Source organism: Labeo rohita, chromosome 13, assembly GCF_022985175.1.
Source record: "Labeo rohita strain BAU-BD-2019 chromosome 13, IGBB_LRoh.1.0, whole genome shotgun sequence".
Classification (NCBI taxonomy): domain Eukaryota; kingdom Metazoa; phylum Chordata; class Actinopteri; order Cypriniformes; family Cyprinidae; genus Labeo; species Labeo rohita.
The window spans coordinates 28,378,759-28,401,441 of NC_066881.1; the positions used below are offsets into that span (position 1 = coordinate 28,378,759).

General features: G+C 35.8%; 1 protein-coding gene across 2 annotated transcripts in view; it reads left to right on the forward strand.

Moving 5' to 3' along the window:
- prkg1a (protein kinase cGMP-dependent 1a) overlaps positions 1-22,683 on the forward strand; it is a 71,492-nt gene that overhangs the window by 1,707 nt on the left and 47,102 nt on the right. The window contains exons 1-3 of one of the 2 annotated variants that reach the window (XM_051125232.1): positions 3,475-4,044; positions 12,423-12,589; positions 22,561-22,674. In XM_051125232.1, the coding sequence (XP_050981189.1) occupies positions 3,632-4,044; positions 12,423-12,589; positions 22,561-22,674 (694 nt within the window). In that variant the 5' untranslated portion in view covers positions 3,475-3,631. Of the gene's footprint in view, positions 1-3,474; positions 4,045-12,422; positions 12,590-22,560; positions 22,675-22,683 lie in introns of those variants that run through there. The other variant, XM_051125233.1, reaches the window with a different exon arrangement.

The following is a 22,683-nucleotide window of genomic DNA, read 5'->3' on the forward strand; positions in this document are numbered from 1 at the left end:
GCTGTTTGTACCTTAATGAGCGCTGAGACCATATGCTTATAAACAAACTTTGCCTTATGATGCATCATCTGACTCTCGGTTTTTACAGAAATGACAATAATTACAATGAGAATCCTACTTTTAGCACTTTTAGTGTTGGAGAAATGCTGTATTACAATTTAGAATTCCCAATACGAGTTAATAACTTTAATTTAAATTAAGCGTAACATGTATTTTCCGAGGAGAATTCCCAGTGAACGGTGGTGTTGTTTAATTAGAGAATAGTCAAGACTGCTTTCTCAAGATTTGTGCTGGAATTATCGTTGAAAGTGATATCTTGGTGTCATCTATAAAAAGAGCTGGTGTACTTGTAAGGGTCCCAAAGAGACAAAATGGCGTAGTCTGTGGCAGAAAAGAGCAGCTACACTAGTCATGTTACAACAGATCCTCTTTCCATCGATCCACAGAGGAAGAACCCTGCAGGAAGAGTTTATAGAGGTGAAATTTAAAGCCTGTTTTTCTGGGAGATGTCCTTTCAAGGACAGTGACGGTGATGAAAGAGATGGAAACAAGCAGCAGAAAGAAGAAATAGTAATGCATTCCTCGTTTGTTATTTTCAGGCATTGTTTAGATGAATTGTTCTTTGTGTGTTAGTTTTTACTTCTATAACTATCCAAAGAATGGTAGACATCTGGGTGCTCTTGTGGGCTTTTGGGATCACAAGCCATTTCAGATACCAAAGATGAGTGTTTGTTTTACTCGTGCTGTCTTGTGTCTGTTTAGGCTGTTGTCCTCATCAGCTTTTAATTTATTAATCAGCTAAACCTTGCAAAGAGAACACTGTAGGCCCAGAAAATTCACCCGGTCCATAGTAGATGCCCAGTGGTGCGTAAATATTGTCTGCTGTTTGTTAAGAGAAGAGAATTATTATCACTTTATTTATATATATAAGTATAGATAAAGCATCCATACACAAATATCATTGTTCTAAAGCATGGCTGTGAAGGTTAACAACTGTTTATTCTGCTTGTCACTATAAACATCATTAGCCCTCACGTAATTTCATTGTTCCTGTGTGTCTTTCATAGTCTGACACCAGAGGGCGCCTTATGTCCTTTTATAAACAAAATCAAGCATGATGCATCTCTATTAGCTCTCCACAGTGGAGATGAGTCCAGCTATTTAAGCGATGTCAGTGAGTAATAAAGATGGCTAGGGCTAACTGCCCCATATTTTATTCCAATAAATGAATATTTCTCAGATAGGTTTAGTTTTAAAAGCAATATATGTGTAAACACATACCACAAGTCTTGGCAATTGATTAATTCAGGTCATTACTGCTCATAAATAATACAGGCATTACTGCCCATAAATAAAATAGGTTTTAAAATGTTTTTGTCACAGTGATGCCATAGAATAACCATTTTGGGTTCCTCAAAGAAGCTTCAGTGCAGTTCTTAAACAAACCACTTTTTATTAATGTAAACTTTCTACTATAAGAAACCGTTTGTCCAGTAGAAAGGTTTTATGGATGTTAAAGTTTCTACATGGAATACTGATAAAGAACCTTATTCTTGGGAATGCCGTTCATTTAAATGTCATAACGTAGTCACATTATTTGAGGTAAGTTGTCACAAAGGAAACCTATTCACCTTCAAACTACACACCATTGCGTTTGTAATTAAGATAAAACATTAAATGAGAAGTTCACTTCCAGAACAAAAATGTACAGATAATTTACTCACCCCCTAGTCATCCAAGATGTTCATGTCTTTCTTTCTTCAGTCAATAAGAAATTGTTTTTTTGAGGAAAACATTTCAGGAATTATCTCCATATAGTGGTGCCCCCAAATTTGAACTTCTGAAATGCAGTTTAAATGCAGCTTCAGACGATCCCAGGTGAGGAAGAAGGGTCTTATCTAATGAAACAATCAGTCATGTTTGAAACAAATTGCGAATTTATATACTTTCTATCCTTAAACACTCTTCTTGTCTATTCTCTGCAAAGTGTATGTGTAGTCTGTGTAATCTGGGTCAATACAGTTAGGGTATGTTGAAAATCTAATTTTCTTTTCCAACTTCAAAATTGTTCTACATCACTGCAGAAGTACCGATCCAGTGTTTACAAAGTGAACATGCAAAAAAAAAAAAATCAAATGCCTTTTACAAAAAAAAAAAGGTAAAACAGTGATGTAGGGTGTTTTTGAAGATGGAGAAGAAAACGAGATGGGAGTTTTCGACCTAACCTAACTGTATTGACCTGGATTACACAGACTACACATGCATATGACAGAGAATAGACAAGATGAGCATTTGGGATTAAAAAGTATATAAATTGTCAATTTGTTTAAAAAAATGACAGATCTTTCGCTAGATAAGACCCTTCTTCCTCGGCTGGAATCATTTAGAACCCTTTGAAGATGCATTAAAACTGCATTTTGGAAGTTCAAACTCACTGGCATCATTGAAATCCACTATATGGAGATAAATCCTGAAATGTGTTCCTCAAGAAACAATTTCTATACAACTGAAGACATAAAGACATGAACATCTTGAATGACAAAAAGTTATCCAAATTTTTGTATCTGTAAATTTTTGTTCTGGAAGAGAACTTGTCCTTTAATATGGTAAGGCACACCAGTTTTCAATATAAAGCAGCAAAACGAGCTGTTTTGTACAACTAAAAATAGCTGGAAGTGGATGAGACCAGAAGCATCGCAAAAACAAAGTTCAAATGTCTGCACCCACTCTTACAGGAAAAATAAGGTGGATAGGCTTTTTGTAAAAGTAAAACTTGGGGTCTTCAACAAGGTGTCTGTGGTGGTCACAGACACATTTTGCATGATTCTTTGGCTGACAGATATTTTAAATAACAATATGCCACCGCTTACCTGGTCTTGCCCTCAGAAATGCCTTTCTGCTTTCATTAGTTGACTTTTGCATTCATTTTGCTAATATGTTAGTTTGTTTAACCAACAGTTATAGACCCTTTTCTTTAGTATGGAAGTAAACGTATGATGAGGCTTCCATTTTTATTGATGAGATGAATAACAATGTGCAGTAAACAGTAAAACTGTTTACACTTCAAACCAGGGTGTGAAAAAGGAGCAAAAGGAGCTTTTTGTACAGCTAAAATAGCTGGACGTGGATGAGACTGGAAGCCAGACCCATAAAATGTACAAGGGCCACGCCCGCTTTTACAGAAAGAGAAAGAAAAAGAAAAAAAAAAAAAAAAATACCATTTTGAAATTTTAGTTTGGAATTTCCCTTTCTTTAGGAATTGTAATTGCATTCAAAACTGTTTGTGTTTTGAAGCCACTGCTAGAAAAATATGAAACTTGAGATGTTTTATATAGTTCTGGATTATTGTAAAGTGTTTGTCTCAAAATTTTAACATCCGTATACTGACTGTCCAGGAATCCCGCGCTCCTCAGTGACGCTCGCGAGCAAGCGTTCAGTCTCGAGCTCCACTCATTCATCACGTCACTGCCCACGAGCGACGCGCGCTCACACGGATACGCTCCTGTCAGAGCTGTGAGGATTTCAGCGGCTCTGTGGGATTGAGCGCTGCCTCTTTCCTTTTTCTTTTTTTTACACGGATACACTAAGAGACTTCTTCCCCCTACACATTCTTCTCGTTTTGTAGTTTTATATGTCCTTTTGGAGTATAACAGAAGCTCTTTTAGTGCACAGTGTTCATTTCGTTTCAGTAAAGTTACTAAAAGTGCAGTTCTGGGAGGTTTCATTCGATTCGGAAAGGATGATGATGGGGACTTTACGCGACCTCCAGTACGCGCTTCAGGAGAAAATTGAAGAGCTGAGACAGAGAGACGCGCTCATTGACGAATTGGAGCTCGAACTGGACCAGAAAGACGAACTCATTCAGAAACTGCAGAACGAGCTGGATAAGTACCGCTCCGTGATCCGCCCGGCGACACAACAGGTCCAGAGCCGCACGGAGCTGCAGGAGCATCACCGCACCAAGCGACAGGCGATCAGCGCCGAACCCGCCAACGTCCAGCAGCTGAGTCACGTGACCCTGCCCAACGTCCCCAAGAGTGCCAAGTAGGTTAACTCGATAAAATATAACGATGAAAACATAAAATGCGACATTTAAACAATCATAAATCTCAAAAAGCATGAAATACTATCTAAAACTCCGCTTTCAGTTAGAGTCACATACCACATGATATGTTATTTGACTAATTTAATCTTGTATTTAGAACTTAAAGCCGGCAAACATTACCCAAAGCTCTGTAAATACAGCATTAAAGTCATCTAAATCCTCTATTAAGTAGCCTACTAACAACAGCCACCAGGAAACAACAGCAGTTCGACTGCAAGTACAACTTTCTTGGTGTCTATAGCACTTACACTTAAACGTCGGCCGGATCACAGATCTTAGGGATTTTTTAAATGTGTATTTTTTTAATTGTTCAACTCTTGAATCTGACAAGATCCATTCCCACAGAACCCAAGGTTAGCTTAAACCCTCTAACAAGGCTGGATCCCTACAAGGAGACAAGAATCTTCACTTCAGAAGACGCTTCAATACACCAAATATTTGCGTAGTGTGTCATATTGTGTATTCGGACACTGTATACTGATTTGACCTACTGCGTTTTGCATAGGTATTGTAGACAAGAATGCAAACTGTATACTTTACTGAACTCACCTGTTGTTCATCAGAACATAAATAATAATGCCCATAAAAATGACCAGTTTTTGCTAAAATAGTAACTAGTAAATGCTTTATTTTTTTTACAAAGATTTGCATCCATATAATTTTTTGTTGGTTTGTTTGTTTTTAAAGAATTTGGTGGCTATCCACCTTTTTCTTCCCATAAGAGTGGGCGTGGCCGTTTGTCAATTTTATGGGTCTGGCTTTCGGCCTCTTTTGCGTCCAGCTATTTTAGCTGTACAAAACAGCTGTTTTTGCTGCTTGATGTTGCTGCTTACCGTATTGTTTTAATGTATTATCTTAATTATGAGCACACTGGTTTGTAGTGCAGTTTTACCGTTTACTGCATGTTGTTATTCTTCTCTTTATTTCCCAATAGGGGCTAATGAACCAGAAGTCTCGCCCATATGCTTACTTCCGCGTTAAAGAAAAATGTGAATACCAAGTAAATTGTAGAACCAATACCTGGAGTAACTATGGTATTCTGGCAATGGTTACTATGGTAGCTTTCTTGAAAAGCACAGCAAGATCATGGGCTGTGCAGGTTGCATAATTGAAATCATTATAATGTCTATTGTAAACTTAGAGAGACAAACTAATTATATTCTGTTCAAAATGGCATTCATTGACATTTGCAGAAGCATCTCATTGATGACGCTCCAAGAAAGTTTGATTTTCCACAAGGAAACATCTGAACCAGGAATAATGTGTCCGTACTGAGCAGTTATAGGAGCAGTGACGTGGGAAATACCCAAAGACTATAATAACTGCTTTGTTTAACGGACTGGTGATTTGCTTATCAAAGCAGCGTGATATCGTGCAGCAGGTGGATCACGAAAGCTATTTACATGCTCAGCTGTTGTGCACACAATAGTGTGTTGTGTTGTAATTGAAATAGACACTGTCAAGACCAGAGGACCTAATCAGACTAAGCAGTTCCCCTGGAAGTGAAGGATTTTTGTGCTTCAGCCTGCTGTCATGAACACACATACCCTTAATTCATTTGCATCTAGTGGTTTGACAGCAGAGGAACATCATTCTTCTGTTTCTGACCAGCATGGCCTCCCCCATCTGCTCTGCATCTGACATTTGACAGCTTAACACTGTACTAATTTACAACTAACCTTGTTTTGTACAAAAATACCCTTTGAACCCTATTGCGGTAAAGTCTTTTCTTCTGTTCTGCTTGCATCTGCACTTTAAGGAATGATTACGAAGATTTAAAAGAAGAAACGTCCATAACAGCTTGTGTTGGGCTGCCAGATGGGAACAAACTGGCATCAATATTTCTTTACTCCTTGAAAGCTCATAATGTGTTGGAAAAGGATATCTTTGTGTGTGGTCAGGGAGATGACTGTTATTTTTAGATGAAAATCCATTTATCTTTATTTTGCATGTCTTTTTTGCTGATGCATTAATTTATCCAGTGTACAATTCATAATAGTGAGTGACGTACCCCTTTCTTTTCTTTCAGTAGAGTGTGCTTGTGCCATTTGAATGTCATTCACAATGTCTCTGTCTCATAATTGCATCTTGTTTCTTCCTGTTTCTGATTCTTTTTCGCATTTACCTTTGCAGTGGCACTTGATATACTTAAAATGATGAAAGACCAGACTTTTTTTTTGAAGTCTTGATTGAAATGTCTCTTCTGAACTCATCTTTGACACTTGGGCTGTCTGAGGTCTTTTGAAATATCAGAGATCAGAAGTTCTGCGCTGAAATAGGAATGTCTGCATTGGGCCCTTTGTCCTTTGGATATGAGAATTTGTCACACGTCTGAAAACTTGTCATGTTTCTTAGAGTAGTGGTTAAAGTTGCAAGGTTGCAGGTTGGATCTCCACAAAGAGTGGGCCATGAGTTTGTAAAAAATGAAAGGTACGAATGGTTCAATATGTCAACTGTGGGAAAAGAACTGATCGACTTTTTGGTAAAGACGCTGCTTTTTCTTGCACATAAAAAAATAAATCAATCAATAATATAAATACATTTCATAAATATTCATACATTGTTTGTAACACAAAACTGTGGTAAAATATCTATTTAGGAGTCTTGGACCTTTTCAACGATATATAGTTTGTCATGATTAGATTAGGATTTATTTGTAATATAGTGAAATAAACTCAGATGTCCCACTGAGGGGATGGGTGACAGTTAAGAGGTTAGGTGTTAGCAGTGTTGGGGGTAATGCATTACAAGTAACGCAAGTTATGTAATATTATTTTTTTCCAAGTAACTAGTAAAGTAACGCATTACTTTTTAATTATCTGAGTTACTTTTTTCAAATAAGTAACACCAGTTACTTTTCTCCCCATTTATTAATTAAAAGCTGTCCTGTCCCCATGTTGAGAGAAATCAGGAGTAAAATTTTAGTTCTAGAATAAATGTGAACATGCATTAATTCATCTCACTCACAAAAAACAAATTCAGTATTCCTCAAAATGAATAAAAACCGTGAAGTTCAACTCAGAATATGACGCAAACCTGCAATAATTAAATATGTAAAATAATACAAATAAATATGCATTTAATACCATTTTATTAAACAATGTCTTTGCTGCCGACCTTCGATGATGCAATTCAACCATACTAATAAGCAAAAATTACTCAAGATAATCTAACATTTGTTTTCCTTTTTTTATTGCTGAAGAGTTGATATTTTTTCTTCTGCGGTCTACTGTACAGAAATAAATTTACTTTTCTCAAAGCCTGAGGCTTTTAGTGTAAAAATGCTTTTACATTTGCCAAAAATACAACTTTTTATATTAAAAACAAACAATCAAGCCCTGCCCAGATTTAAAAAGTAACGCAAAAGTAAAGTAACGCATTACTTTCCATAAAAAGTAACTAAGTAACGTAATTAGTTACTTTTTTAGAAAGTAACTCAATATTGTAATGCATTACTTTTAAAAGTTACTTTCCCCAACACTGGGTGTTAGTAATGTTGTTTTGCGATTTTGCCATTTTTGTTAGTTTATTGTATATTTTCAATAGATTTAGTTATAATTTTAGTACTTGTATACCTTTTACAGCAATAGAAAATGCCAATACACCTGCAAAGTGGAGTAACTAGAGAATTATACCTTACCAGACTGATTCAGGGTGATAATTTGTCCCTGTATAAAGTTCATGGTTGTTCTGTGGCGACTTTGTACAAAAGTTGCAGAACCTATTTATTTCGGTTGTGAGGGTATAAATAAAGACTCTATTCTATTCCACTGAGTCAGACTATGGCTAAAACCAACCACAACAATGCATTTTGCATTTATAGACATAAGCATCAACATTTTTATATCTGCAATGCAGTCTTCATACAAAAAATCCAGAACAGATTGTTGCTTCATTCTGCAGAGTAATCCTAAATCTACTGAAAAAAATAAATCAACTTGGTCATTCGTTTCTCTCAAGTTATTCTGTACTGTCATGTGCAGTATGAGCCATTATCTGCAGTGAGAATTTGCTTCCTGTTTTAGCATTCTGGCCAGAAAACAGACAGAACAAACAATAGAGGAAGATATGGTCATTAACTCATTAGCACACACATCTACAGGCGACCACAGAGCTGCCGATGGCTTTCCAATGTGGCCAGAGTGATCTTGCAGTGAGGCCAGGGTATGTAAATCAATACAGATGCTCAGGACGGTCCTTTGCAACAGAGAAAAGTTTCAAAGCAGCTTCACAGTAACAAACAGGAAATAGCAGAATCATTCATGGCAGTCTTCATCAAATATGAGAGACATATTCAAATTCTATTGTCTAACAAAACAATAGTGTCATTATTCATCTCAAACGTTTAGCGTTGTTCTGTTCCGTTCAATAACTGCAAACTTCATTAATTTTGAAACAGGTTTAATTCAGCCATAAGCAGCCCTACAGAAGACAATAGTGTCATTATTTGGCTTGAGTCAGTTCAATGTTGGTTCATTTCAGTTCAATATCAGTGCTAATGTTGCAAAATTCACTCCAGCTTAAAGCATTTTAAATAATATTCCCTTGACGAAAAATGTAGCAAGACAAACAAAAGGCTTACTAATAAGAAACTTTCTTGCAGACGTTCAGCCATTGTGGCTCCATGTCCACAGCTTTCTTCAATTTACTCTGCTTTAGGCCTTAGCATACTTTGTCCTTTTAAGGGAGACAGTCTGTCGACCTGTGTGATGTGAATGTCCTCCTGAAAAAGGCAGTGAGTAAAATTCTAAGTCAAACAGAGGCCGGTTACAGGATGATCCTGAGGTTGTCTGCTGTAAATGAGGCCAGTGATCTCTGTGCTTTTAGTGGATGTAAAACATCTCCCCTGACTGTTCCTCCAGAGAGCCAATGTCCTCTAGGCTGTCGTACAAAAATACCAAGTCCTGCAGAGATCACTCTGATTTCGCTTTGCATGTAAACACCTTTATGGACCTTCTGGTGGCTTATTTACTTTGTAAATGTCTCTTTTAACATCCAAAAAAATGTAAAATTCATATCTTGTCAATTCAAATGGCATGCAAATGCACTGGCTAATTCATCGGCTGTTTATATCCCTGCTGTCTTTTATTCCAGTGTTGGGCAGCAACGCATTACTTTGTAACGTATTACTGTAATTTGATTATTTTTTTAGTAATGCGTTATAATTTCCATATGAGTAATTAGAGTATAGTTACAAGCATGCGTTACTGCTGCGTTACATCATTGCTGACAGAATGTGTTTTATCATATAGATTGTAAAAGGGTGTGGCTAGCACATGCGACGTCCTCTACCTGAGACCTACTGTGACTGGTAAGCGCCTGTGAGGCGGATACTACCAATGAAAACAAAGTCAGCATGCAGAGAGGAAAGTCTCGTGTGTGTGCGGCAAGCAATAGAAAAAATGTTTTGCGGGACTCCCGCAAAACAGAAATATCTAAACATAAAATATCTAAAACAAATGAATTGCTATTCATGTATTGCACAAAAGCAACAAGAACAACTAATATAAAACAAAAACAATTAACACGCGTAAGCATAGGCAGAGTTTCTATTTATAACACGTGTTTGCAGCGTTAAAAAAATGTTGATTTCTGAAATGCAATGGACAATCAGAGAATCCACTCACCGCTCGAAATGCCGTGCATTCTGCAACCACTCATGCAGCAGCCTATTGCTTTTAGTAAAAATAACAGTGGTTTGTGAATGTTCATGCTTTAATAACAAATCTTTTATCGGGAGCGTTTATGCTGGGGTGCAACACACAAACTTAATTTTTCACATAAATTGCGTGGATGTACAGAAAAAAAGTAATGTAACTAGTAATGTAACTAATTACTTTTGGAATAAAGTAATCAGAACAGTAATTTGATTACTTTTAAAAGGAGTAAACTTGCCCAACACTGTTTTATTCCCAGTTGCATCAAATAAGTGATGAAGCTGATGTTTATTTGCAACTGAATGTTAGTGTGCACTTGTTATGCCAGTGTAGCTTGAGATCCCAAATGTTTATCCTAAATATCAGAGGAATTAAAGGAATAGTTCACCCAGAAATTAAAAATGTACCCACCCTTAGGCCATCCAAGATGTAGATGAGTTTGTTTCTTCATCAGAACAGATTTGGAGAAATTTAGCATTGCATCACTGCTCACCAACGGATCCTCTGCAGTGAATGGGTGCCATAAGAAAGTCCAAACAGCTGATAAAAACATCACAATATTCCACAAGTAATCCACTCCATCAACTAATGTCTTGTGAAGAGCTGTGCATTCATAAGAAACTAATCAATCATTAAGGTATTCTTAACTTTGAACTTTTTAAAATTCTTGTTTCAGGCTAAAATGTGAATCTTTGCTTTCCATTGAAAAAGGTTGTCTTGACTGAATCAGGAGAGTAATATGCACGGATCAAGCGTCATTTACAAGTGAAAACATACTAAAACTGTTCTAAACAAATTTTTGTTTTTAATATGAGAGAATGGAATTTTTTTGGAAAAAGTGTTGTTATGGATAGCGAACTTGTATTTTGTATTTTTGTCCAGAAGTGACCGTTTAAAGTTCAAATGGCATTATGATGGATTTTTTTCTAACAAACAATCATCTTTTCGCTTCACAAGACTTTAATTGATGGACTGGAGTCGTGTGGATTACTTGTGGCTTATGTTTTTATCAGCTGTTTGGACTCTCATTCTGACGGCACCCATTCACTGCAGAGGATCCATGGTAAGCAAGTGATGCAGTGCTAAATTTCTCCAAATAGGTTCTGATGAAGAAACAAATTCATCTACATCTTGGATGACCTGGGGGATTAACTTCTCCAATATATTGAAAACAAATGAAGATTAAATGTCTTCTTAATTAATTCTCCTTAAGACCCTGCTAATCTCAGTATGATCTCAAATATTTTTCGTCAAATTCCTACAACATTCCTACACCTGAGCATAGCTATTCACTTTTATTTTATTGCTCTTTAATTTTATTGTAGTGTATGTCAACAGTTGTCTCATTTGTTTCTATTTTTATATCGTTAAGTCAATACAATTTTCCTCAGGGTGAGACTGTCCTTGTGTGTTTGAGGCAAATGAAAGAAGCTCTACGTAAGGTACAGCAGACATCTAAAAAAAAAAAAAAAAAAAGGTCTGTTTTTGCTCACGGCGGAGCATGTCTGTGGAATGTAAACACACTGTGGTTCATAGGTGAGCGTTTGTGGGTTTTTGCAAATAAATCAGAGGTCTGGCTTAAGTCCAGGTCCACAAAAACAGAGGAGCTGCTGTCACAATGATAGGCTTTTTGTTGGGGAGTGCTCGGAAATGTCACATAAACAGTGATGATGACATTTAAAAAACACAATCCACCATATCAGACCAGGTTTTTCCATCCACCAGCACTTGAACAATTAAATGTCATTAGCAGACCTAAATGGATTTGCATAATGACAAATACAAACCATTTTTCCAAATTCCATTTTTCGGTCAAAACGATCCAATTTGAAATGGTTGAGCAAGAAGTTCTGTCTGGCAAACAAAGTAGTGTTTTGAGAGGCACAGTGTTTACGCTTCTCAAAGTCAGTCTCTGCATATTAGTGAAGTATTTTATCATGAAAAAAATAAAGAACGTCTGATATTCAGCAGATTAATCTTTGAAAATATTTTGCTATGAGGTGCGTTTCAAAAATATTCATTACTAAGTCCCTGTGTGGGAGGTTATATTGAATTTTAATTGCTTAAAAAGTGTGTATTTGTCTATGTCTCATTTTCAGCAAGTCTTCTGATTGTTGTTTGCTGTGAAGTCCAGCAGCGATTAAAAGATTTTCTGTATTTACTTTCATCTCTTGAAATATCCTCTTCATCTTTTTTTTTTTTAAACCCACATTCCTGAAGCATCACATTGTTTGCTTTATGGTACTATCATGCAGTTCTACAATGTGTATACAACAGAGTAGAGTGCATTGGATGCTGTATCCCACAATGCATTGTGTTTGTATTACCTTCCTAACTCATGTGATGAATGAAACTGCCAGCCATGCATAATAATATTAATAGTATCAGCTGTTGTTTTTACTATTATTTTTTTTTCTACTCATAGTTTGATTGAATTGCCAAAAGTTAAGATTAATAATGATAAGTGGACTCCACTCATGGAATTAAATTTGCACATAATCATAATGTGGTCATGAGGTCATATTGTAGTATGATACTGTTTGAATAATGCATTTTGTTTCACAAACATTTTTTTAAATATTTAGTGTATTCTGAGCTGTAAGCAGCAAGTTTCTTTAATGACGTGGACGTTTTTAACAATGTTTTTCTGCATTGTACAGGTCAAAGGAGCTGATCAAGTCAGCTATTCTGGACAATGACTTCATGAAGAACCTGGAGATGTCTCAGATCCAGGAGATAGTGGACTGTATGTATCCAGTGGACTATGACAAAAACAGCTGTATTATTAAAGAAGGGGATGTGGGCTCCCTCGTCTACGTCATGGAAGGTGAGAGACGTGAACTGAAAAGTTTCTTTTGAAAAGAGAGAGAAAGAAAAAGTGCTTTAAAGATGTTTAGCAAGGCATAGTTCATCCAAAATGTCATTTTCTTACTGTAATGTCTTTGAAATATGAATAGTTTTTCTTCTGAGCAACACAAAGGAAACTTTTTGAAGAATGTCTGAGCTGCTTTGTTTATTTGAATTCAGTGTCAGGATTCCAAAAAGTTCCATAAAACTATCAAAACAGTACCTATGTACTGTCTCTCAAAGCTTCTAAAGCCATATAATATTTTTTTGTTTTTAACAGTCCAAAAGTGTACCAAAATTTTCATTTTATGGCTCAAAGCCACTTAGTTTATCTGTAGTGCACCGCCAATCCCAGGGGTCAAACGGAGTCACATTTGGGTTTCTGCTGTAGATCCTCTGAGTGGATCCAGAATATTGACCCTGTCATTAGATTGTATTGATTATGTGCTTGTTAAATTGATCCACTCAGACCAACCAAATCCTCTGAGAGCTGTCAGACTACAGATCAACTCTTGACTACATTAGTTTTATAAGTTTTATTGATATGGGCTTAAAACAGCTAAAACTGAAGCTGATATGCAGAGTCGATTGGCTGAGCTATAATGCACAAGTGACCGTGTACCACAAAACCAGTCATAAGGGTCAGTTTTTTGAAATTGAGATTTATACATCAGTTATACACAGCTGAATAATGAGCTTTCCATTGATGTATGGTTTCTTAGGATAGGACAATATTTGAAAATCTTGAATCTGAGGGTGCAGAAAAATAAAAATATTGAGAAAATCACCTTTAAAGTTGTCCAAATGAAGTTCTTAGCAATGCATTTTTTATATATTTATGGTAGGAAATTTTCAAAATATATTCATGGAACATGATCTTTACTTAATATCCTAATAAAGTTTGGCATAAAAGAAAAATCAATAATTTTAACCCATACAATGTATTGATGGCTATTGCTACAAATATACCCGTGCTACTTAAGGTTTTGTGGTCCAGGGACATATATATAATTTTTTTACATTTATTATTATTATTATTTTATTTAATTTACAACAGCCCTTTAACTACTTTTACTTTTTCAGGGCCAAATTAGCTATATGGAAATTTGAGGAAATTTGAGTAATTAATAGACATTTCAAATTTGAAGACATTAACATAATATTTTAACATTTTTTGTAGTAGTTTTCCAATTAGGAAACTGGGGAAGAACATAAGATTTACTAAAGCACATATCTTTGACAGTGTAATCTCTCAAAACTACCAAAAAAAGAGACTTTTTAACATACATAAATTAAAATAAATACATGCAAGTTCAGTAATGCTTCACATTTCTTTGCACGAAAATAATAAGACAGTGCTTGTATGCAGTGCAGTGAATAATCAGACATGACTTGTTAGTATATTTAAACAGTGTTATAAATGAAAGTATGTCCTTAGTCAAAATACATACAAGCATATTTTTCTGTTCATGCGATTGTTTAAATCATTGTGGATGTGGTCTATCGCTAATTTTTATGTATTTCTTTAAGCATCAGTGTTATTTGATACTCATTTGCAATTTTCATGAAATATTTGATCTTGTTTTGGTGACACCTGCAGAAGTCGGGTTAAGATTGTGTGGGCCACCTGTCTTCGAAGTCATTACATCTGTCAATACATCTGTCAATTTCTGTGGTTTAATGAGAGAAAAGAGCTGTTGTGTTTTCTTAGGATCACAGGATTTTCTCCGTCTTTCCTCTTTGCGTTCCTGAGGGAATGGAGGAACACTTGGTTTGAATTAAGGGATTTCGTTAGTCATGCTCCAGAGATTTGATGCTTTTGTGGTACAAATTGGGCACCTGCCCAACACACTATATCCGGGCACAAGCCAATTAGAAAGAGAGACTAAGTGGATATTGGCTGCGTACAGTCCCAGAACACATTACGGTGTGTTGTTTTCCCGTAGTAATATGACAAATAGTATAAACATAGACAAAAAACAATTTTTAATACATCAAATCTATTCTCTCAACATTAGCTCTGCCACATTCAGTTATTTCCATAGAAACAGCAAAGGATTTAGAGAGAACAGAGATGGGAGAGAGGGGGAACGGGGACTTTTCCTTTGGGACGTTCTATTAGAAAAAGAAACAAACTTTTCATGGCAGGGTTTCTGTCTGTTTCAGATTAATTATTTACATGTGAGACTGGATGAAATAAACGATATAGATGGCAAACGCGGAGCAGTGAAGAGCTTGTAAGATACAGAATGACTTTAATGCTCTATTCAGATCATCCTTTCATCAAAATCGAAGATCTCCATTTCAGAGTAAAAGGTCAGTGATGGAGGTTAGAGGATCAATAATAGTGATCCAAACTAAACTGACCAGCATTTCCACTTGAAGCCCAAAATCGCATTAAGCGAATCCTGTATTTTTATGTGCCCCGAAGAAGCTTTTGTTGATGAGATACATCAGGGGTGGATGGAGTATTTAAGCTTTCAGTCACACAAGAGGGACGTTTCAGCTAAGATAATTAGTTCGGCCTTATGATAGGAGAGCCTAGACAGGAAATGATGCCATGCTATTATTGTGCCTTGAATGTCATATTAGCCTGTGTGCTGAAGTCGCCATGCTAATTAGCCCCAATCTGAATAAATAAAGGCACGCTTAATGACTGTAGATAATGTCAGCTCTAAAATTGCAGCTTGTGTTTCTGATGCACGATTTCATACTAGCCCGAAGTCATTTACCAGTAACCATTTGGAGAATCCAACCACAAAATCCTCCGTATGGAAAGCGTTTCCGACATACAGCATCGTTGAGTGAAACTGGATATTTAGTAAGAAAAAATATAGGATTTTGAAAAAGTGTCAGTTACATAGCAGAACAGAGCTACAGTATGTGGATGAAGGAGTCATTCATAAAGGAGCAATTTCACAGGCCGAGCAAGTTACATTTTATGCACTGATGATTTAAGTTCAATGTGACTAGGAATGTGCTTTGAAAAAGCCAATGGGGTAAATTTTGATTTCATGCTGACTTTAATGATGACAAAATGAATAGGAATGGATTGACCGCAGGGCACAAAGTCCTCTAAGAGAGCCTAAAGCTGTAACCATTTTTTCAACAATGACTCATTCCAAACATCCAGACAGCTTCATCGCTTCATGCTGATGAATGGATTTATTTGGGGTTTTAAGAAATGAAATAGAATTCACAGATGTGTGAATGTTCTGTTCTCAGAATGTTGTAAATTCTCGATCACTTATAACATCAGAACTCTTTTTTTCAGTATGTAAATATTGTAGCATGTGGTATTTTTTATGTGACATGTCGGAGGAACTTCTCTTGCTTTTAGTCTTATCTGGCACTGTGCTGCAGGCTATGGCTTCTTTTTTATTCTGATCACTCAATGTGACAGACAACAGAAACCGTCTTGTGATTTGGTCAACCAATTTAACGAACTGTGTCCCTTGAATTATTCCACTGGTCTACAGGTGTGCACTTGTTTCTCTTCCCACATTCTCTCTCAGATCTCTGTCTCCCGTTCTCTTTCTCATTAGCTATTATTTCCTTTAACAGCCCTTATCCTCAACTGTGGGAATATGTCTAAAAGATGGATATTTAGTACACACAAAAAATGCTGTGTTAAAAAACAACCCAACTTGGGTTAAAAATTAAAAATCACACACATAGTTACTAGAGGCAACAGCATTAATCAAAAAAATGAACATTTATTAATAAGCAAGAACAACCATGGACAAAAATATAAGACAAATTGAATTTTTTGGGTGCAGCATAATTTACAATATTACATACATTTAAACTCTTTTAACAAGTATTATAAAAAATATGCATTTGGGTTAAATAAAAAAAATAGTTGAGTTGACCCATCATCTTATTTACAGAAAAACTACCCAGCACCTGAACCCAGCATTTGGGTTAAAAAAAAATAACCCAGCATTTTTAGAGTGCAGAAAAACTACCCAGCACCTGGGTAAAAATATTCAAAACAACCCAATAAAATGACCCAAGAGGCTGAACCCAGCATTTGAATTGACCTATTAGTTACAGAAAAACTACCCAGCACCAGGTTAAAAAATATTAAAAATAACCCAATTAAATTACCCAACAAGATGAACCCAGCATTTGGGTTAAAAAAATAACCCAGCATTTTTTAGAGTGCAGAAAAACTACACAGCACCTGGGTAAAAATATTAGAAACAACCCAATAAAATGACCCAAGAGGCTGAACCCAGCATTTGAGTTAAAAAAAAAAAAAAAAGAGCTGCATTTTTTAGAGTGCAGAAAAGCTATACAGCACCTGGTTAAAAAATATTAAAAATAACCCAATTAAATTACCCAACAAGATGAACCCAGCATTTGGGTTAAAAAGAATAATCCAGCATTTTTTTAGAGTGCAGAAAAACTACCCAGTGCCTGAGTAAAAAATATATATAAAAAAAATATACCAAAATAAAAATATACCAAATAAATGACCTAAGAGGCTGAACCCAGCATTTGAGTTGACCCATCAGCTTAGTTACAGAAAAACTACCCAGCACCCGGTTAAAACATATTAAAAATAACCTAATAAAATGACCCAAGAGGCTGAACCCAGCATTTTTTAGAGTGTAGAACCCAGGCTCATGAAAATACTTGCCTCTATAATTTTTTACAGTGTTCAGTTACATACCTTACTGCAGTTTTCAGTTTTGCAGAAATGTATATAGAGGCATGTTCACTTCAAATTTAAATACTCAATAAATAAATAAATACATCAATAAATAAAACATTTTCAATGATTTGAGCGTATGCATGGTAAATATTGCATAGAAGCATGACAGTACTTCTAAAGAGAGTAAAAAATGACAATGACAGTAATTTTTCAGTAAAGTAGAAAATTACTGGCACAGTTTGTTTTCTTTTTTATGTACATGTACATTATGTAATTTATTTCTGTGATGGCAAAGCTGAATTTTCAGCAGCCATTATCTTTACTGTCACTTTTGATCAGTTTTACACATACATATTTATCCACATTAGCAGTAGGAAGAAATAACATAAACCAATAATATCATAGCGCAACATGTTGAAATTTTCTCAGTCCCAGGGGCTAAAATCCAGTCCGCCCTGCATTATTTTCTGCTCGATGTTTTGTTTTACTCAGATGTACAGCGTGCAGAGTCCATTTCAGCCTGCAGAGTAAACACAAGACAATCTCCCATCATTTAATATCTGTCTTCAGTGGCCTTATCTGCAGTCCACTCTCTTTATTTCATTTCATGCATTATTTCATTCCTGCCTGTTTGATCACTTAGCATCTGTCTCTGAGTTATTAATGTTTGTTTAGTAGAGCCCACGTCAGGGGAACATCTCTGTCTCTCGCTCTTCCTCTACTTATTATCTCTGTGAATCATGGGTAATATACGATTGGCTGTAGGGCATTAATAGGAGCTTCTCTGAACAATAGTGCTTAATAACCATGACAGTGCAAACAGTACGAGCAAAGTTTACCTGTCTTACACTGCCAGCCCTTAACATGTCAGTGTGTGTATGTGCATTGTGTGGCATTGCATGTAATTTTCCATTCTTTGCCATCAAAGCACATTAGTGCATGTTAGGAAATGTAATCAGTTGTTCACAGCAATGTCCTTGACCTTTTGGGTCATAGCTTCCTGTGTCTGTCCAAGGAGGAACTGGAGGTCACGCTATTGGACATTATTACTTCCTGTTGTGCTAGTGGGTGTATTAGCTTTGGGAAAAACATTTGAGACACTTAAAATGACTACAGTTTTTCAGTGTGACCCTGTTCATGCTCACAGTCTTCATGGTCCTTTTGTTTGTATTTCATTAATGACTGTATTTGTACAGCACTACATTAATGTCATTCTATTTAATGAATGGACGTGCTGTAGATGTTTAAGCCTAAATATTTTTATGACTTAATGAATGCCTTGTTCAAAGTGTTCAAAGTGAGTATGCCCTGCGGTGATAATAAGCTGTGTTCATATTTAATATTTGATTCTTTATTCTATAAATAGTTTTATATCAGACTTGTTGCAGGTCACTTAGCCTGTCTTAGCCTGTTTTGAATATTATCTTGTGCTTTGACATTACCCGAGAAGTTATTTGCATGTTCTAACCTCTTATTTTAATATGATCTTACAGCATTTGGTATAATGATTATATTTCTCTCCTGTATACATGCTTACACTAGTGTTTAAAAGTTTGTTTTTTTTTAAGAAGTCTCTTATGCTCACCAAGCCAGCATGTACTGTACGTGATCGAAAATACAGTAAAAACAGTAATATTGTGATATATTATTACAATTTAAAATAACTTTTAAATAGTAGTTTTAATATATTTTAAAGAAGCATTTCTCATTATTATCAGTGTCACTTCTTGTTATTTTTGTGGAATCCATGATAGTTTTTTTTCAGAATTCAAAAGAACAAAGACTAAGAAATTTTTTTTTAACATTATAAATTGATTTTCCTTCAGTTTTATCAATTTAATGTGTCTTTGCTGAATGAAATTATTAATAAAATATAAATAAATCCCTGATAACCATGATCTTGACAACATGAATATTGTTATTAATCAAACATGACATTATGCATGTCGTTTATAGTTCTTAAAGCTGTGTGCAAAGAGATGTCAGTTTGTTCAGTCTTTAAAAAAAAAAGGTGGTACTTGTTCTCATTTCAATAATCAAGAAGTCATAATCAAGGGATAACATTAAAAGCATAAAATCCATAAATTAGTAAAATTGGGCTTTGGTTAGTAAATACAACAGGTTGCAACATTACATGATTTATATCAAACTGTATGAACGTTAGAGACTCTCTATGATATAAGTGATGTGCATTTTTCAAATCAAAGACATAAAGCGTCTCCTCAGGAAAACATCTGTTGCGTCATTTACCTCAGAGGAAATGGTATTATCAGTTTATCTAGAATGCCTAATTTAATTTTCTGAAGAAGTCCATGTGGTGACACGTATGTGGAATATTTCTCGCATTAAGCCACTAAAACAGAAATATTGCAGACAGACGGAGACTGGCTCCTGAATGATCTGTACTGTTTGTCACAAGCATGCAGAATAAAAACATCTAAATATTTCTATTGTCCACAGATGTTACATCGTTTTTATGGCTTGTAAATTTTCTGAATTCATTTGCCATTGGCAAGTGTGGCAAAAAAAGTTAATTTTGAACCATGATAATAATGAATGCAGAGAAAGGTTTGATTAGGTCAAGGCCACATGAAAGTCAGTCTGCCCCATAATCCTGTTCTGCCAGAGCTGAATATTAATGATAAATTAAATAGTCCATCATAAGGGAAGGGTCATCAACTCTCTCTGTCTTTTCTCTCATTCTCCTGCATTCTCATTGTTCACTGTCTCTTCTCTCTGCAACCTTGATATGCCCTTCACACCTTTTCAATATCTTTCTCTGCACTGCTCCCTCTCATCTCACATGGTCGTTCACCTGTGTCGTCACCTGTCTGTGTGATCAGCTGCTGTAAAGTGAGAAAAGCTGCTCGACTTCCTGTTATTCTGCTCGCAATGTATCATATCAGCCTATCTACAGTTGACACCTCTGAGAGAGAGAGAGAGAGAGAAAGCAAGTGCGAGAGACAGGTGTATTTTAATGTGCATTTACACTAAAGGCGATGAAACGCTTCTCTCTGTTCTTTAAAGGAGAAGTCCACTTCCAGAACAACAATTCACAGAAAATACTCACCCCAAGATGTCATCAAAGATGTTCATATCTTTCTTTTTTTCAGTTGTAAAGAAATTGTTTTTTGAGGAAAACATTTCAAGATTTTACTTCATATAATGGACTGATATTGTTCCCCCGAATTTTGAACTTTCAAAATGCAGTTTAAAAGGGGCTTCAGATGATCCCAAATGCGGTTGTAAACGATCCCAGCCGAGGAAGAAGGGTCTTATCTAGTGAAACGATTGGTTATTTTCATTAAAAAAATACAATTTAAATGCTTCTTAATCTCAAACGCTCGTCTTGTCTTGAACTCTTGTATTCTGGATCAAGACAGTTAGGGCATGTCGAAAAACTTGGATCGTATTTTCTCCCTCAACTTCAAAATCATCCTATATCACTGTTTTACCTTTTTTGTTAAGGGTGTTTGAATCTTTGCATTTTCACTTTGTAAAGACTGGGTCGGATCGTCTGCAGCGATGTAGGATGATTTTGAAATGATTTTAGAAGTTGAGGGAGAAAATACGATCAGAGTTTTTCGACATACCCTAACTGTCTTGAGCTAGAATACACAGAGTTCAGGCAGAGCGAGACAAGACAAGCGTTTCAGAGTAAAAAGTATTTAAATTGTATTTTTTAAATAAAATAACTGATCGTTTTGCTAAGACCCTTCTTCCTCGGCTGAGATCATTTACAACCGCATTTGTGATCGTTTGAAGCCGCATATAAACTGCATTTTGGAAGTTCAAAATCGGAGCACCATAGCAGTCCATTATATGGGGAAAAATCCTGAAATGTTTTCCTCAAAAAACACAATTTCCTTACGACTGAAGAAAGAAAGACATGAACATCTTGGATGACAAAGGGGTGAGTACTGTATCTGTAAATTGTTGTTTTGGAAGTGGACTTCTCTTTTAAGAGAGTGTTTAATATGAAGCTGCTTAAGTTTTGAGTAAACATTAAAATTTGGTGTGTGTGTGTGTATTAGGGGTGTAACAATACATGTATTCGTACCGAACCGTCACGGTACGGGCATCTCGGTACGGTGCATGAGGCCTTACAACGAATACAGGCAATTCACCCTCAATCCAGAAGGGGACGCCCACAGTAATACAAAGCTGTTTGAGAACCGCCAGCAGAAGAATGCCAGGAGTTGTGCACTTGAAAACACAGACCACTAGACTGTGACCATGTGCTGGTTCTAAACACGTCTCTCACTGATAATAGAGTATACGTTACTTTAAAGTTACTTTAAAGGCTTGCACACTCAACTGTCTGCGAAATGGAGCTTTGTGCTCTTGTATCCTACCTCTCTCATTCGGCACAAATCCAAATATTCCATAATATTTCCATATTTACGATGTATCCAAATGCTAAACTATTATTTATTATGTAAATCATAGACTTTGTACTTTAGTCACATTCTAACGGTGACGCAGTGATGTGGGCACGCTGATGTTTGGTTCACTGTGTTTTATTTTGACTGCGCTGTCAAGTTAGCAATGCTAGAAGCCTGGAACTGATGTTTTGTGTTTGTGTGCACCGGCGCAATTACTTCAACTTTCCTCATACCAGCAAAATCAACTTAAAAAAACAAATAGAATGTCGCTTTCTGCCATTTGACTTCCCTTTCTGTCACAAAACGGAATTGAAACTCAGCAATTATAGGATACCTTACGTGTCGCAAAGTTTTTTCCCTTGTCTATCAGTTAACTAAATTAAATTAAGTATTTATTCCTTCTATGTATATATGTACTGCAGATTTTATAGCCTATGTATGATATAAATTTGATATAATATTTAGTGTTTTCACATGTAGGTGGAAAAAATTGTAGTTTGTACTACTGTCTGTTTAAAATAAATGAAAAGAAACCTAGCATAGTAGATTTTTTTTCTGTTGTACCGAAATTGTATCGAACCGTGACATCTGTATACCATTACACCCCTAGTGTGTGTGTGTGTGTGTGTGTGTGTGTGTATATATATATATATAAATATATATATATATGTATGTATGTATGTACAAAAATAATTTTTAGTTTAAATATTACTAATATATAATATGATTTTGGTATTAAAATGGCAGTGACATTTATCCCAGGTGTCTTGAAGTTCACCATTTCTGACTGTTGTAATTTGTTTCTAAACTGAGCTCATCATTAAACGTGTCTCTGTTTCAGTATGTATAAATATAGAAGTATTTAATGTGATATTTACAGTTGTGGTGTTTTTTCTTTTTTTTCAGAGGGAAAAGTTGAAGTGACTAAAGAAGGATTGAAGCTGTGCACTATGGGACCAGCGAAGGTGTTTGGAGAGCTAGCCATCCTTTACAACTGCACCAGGACAGCCACTGTGAGAAGTGAGTACA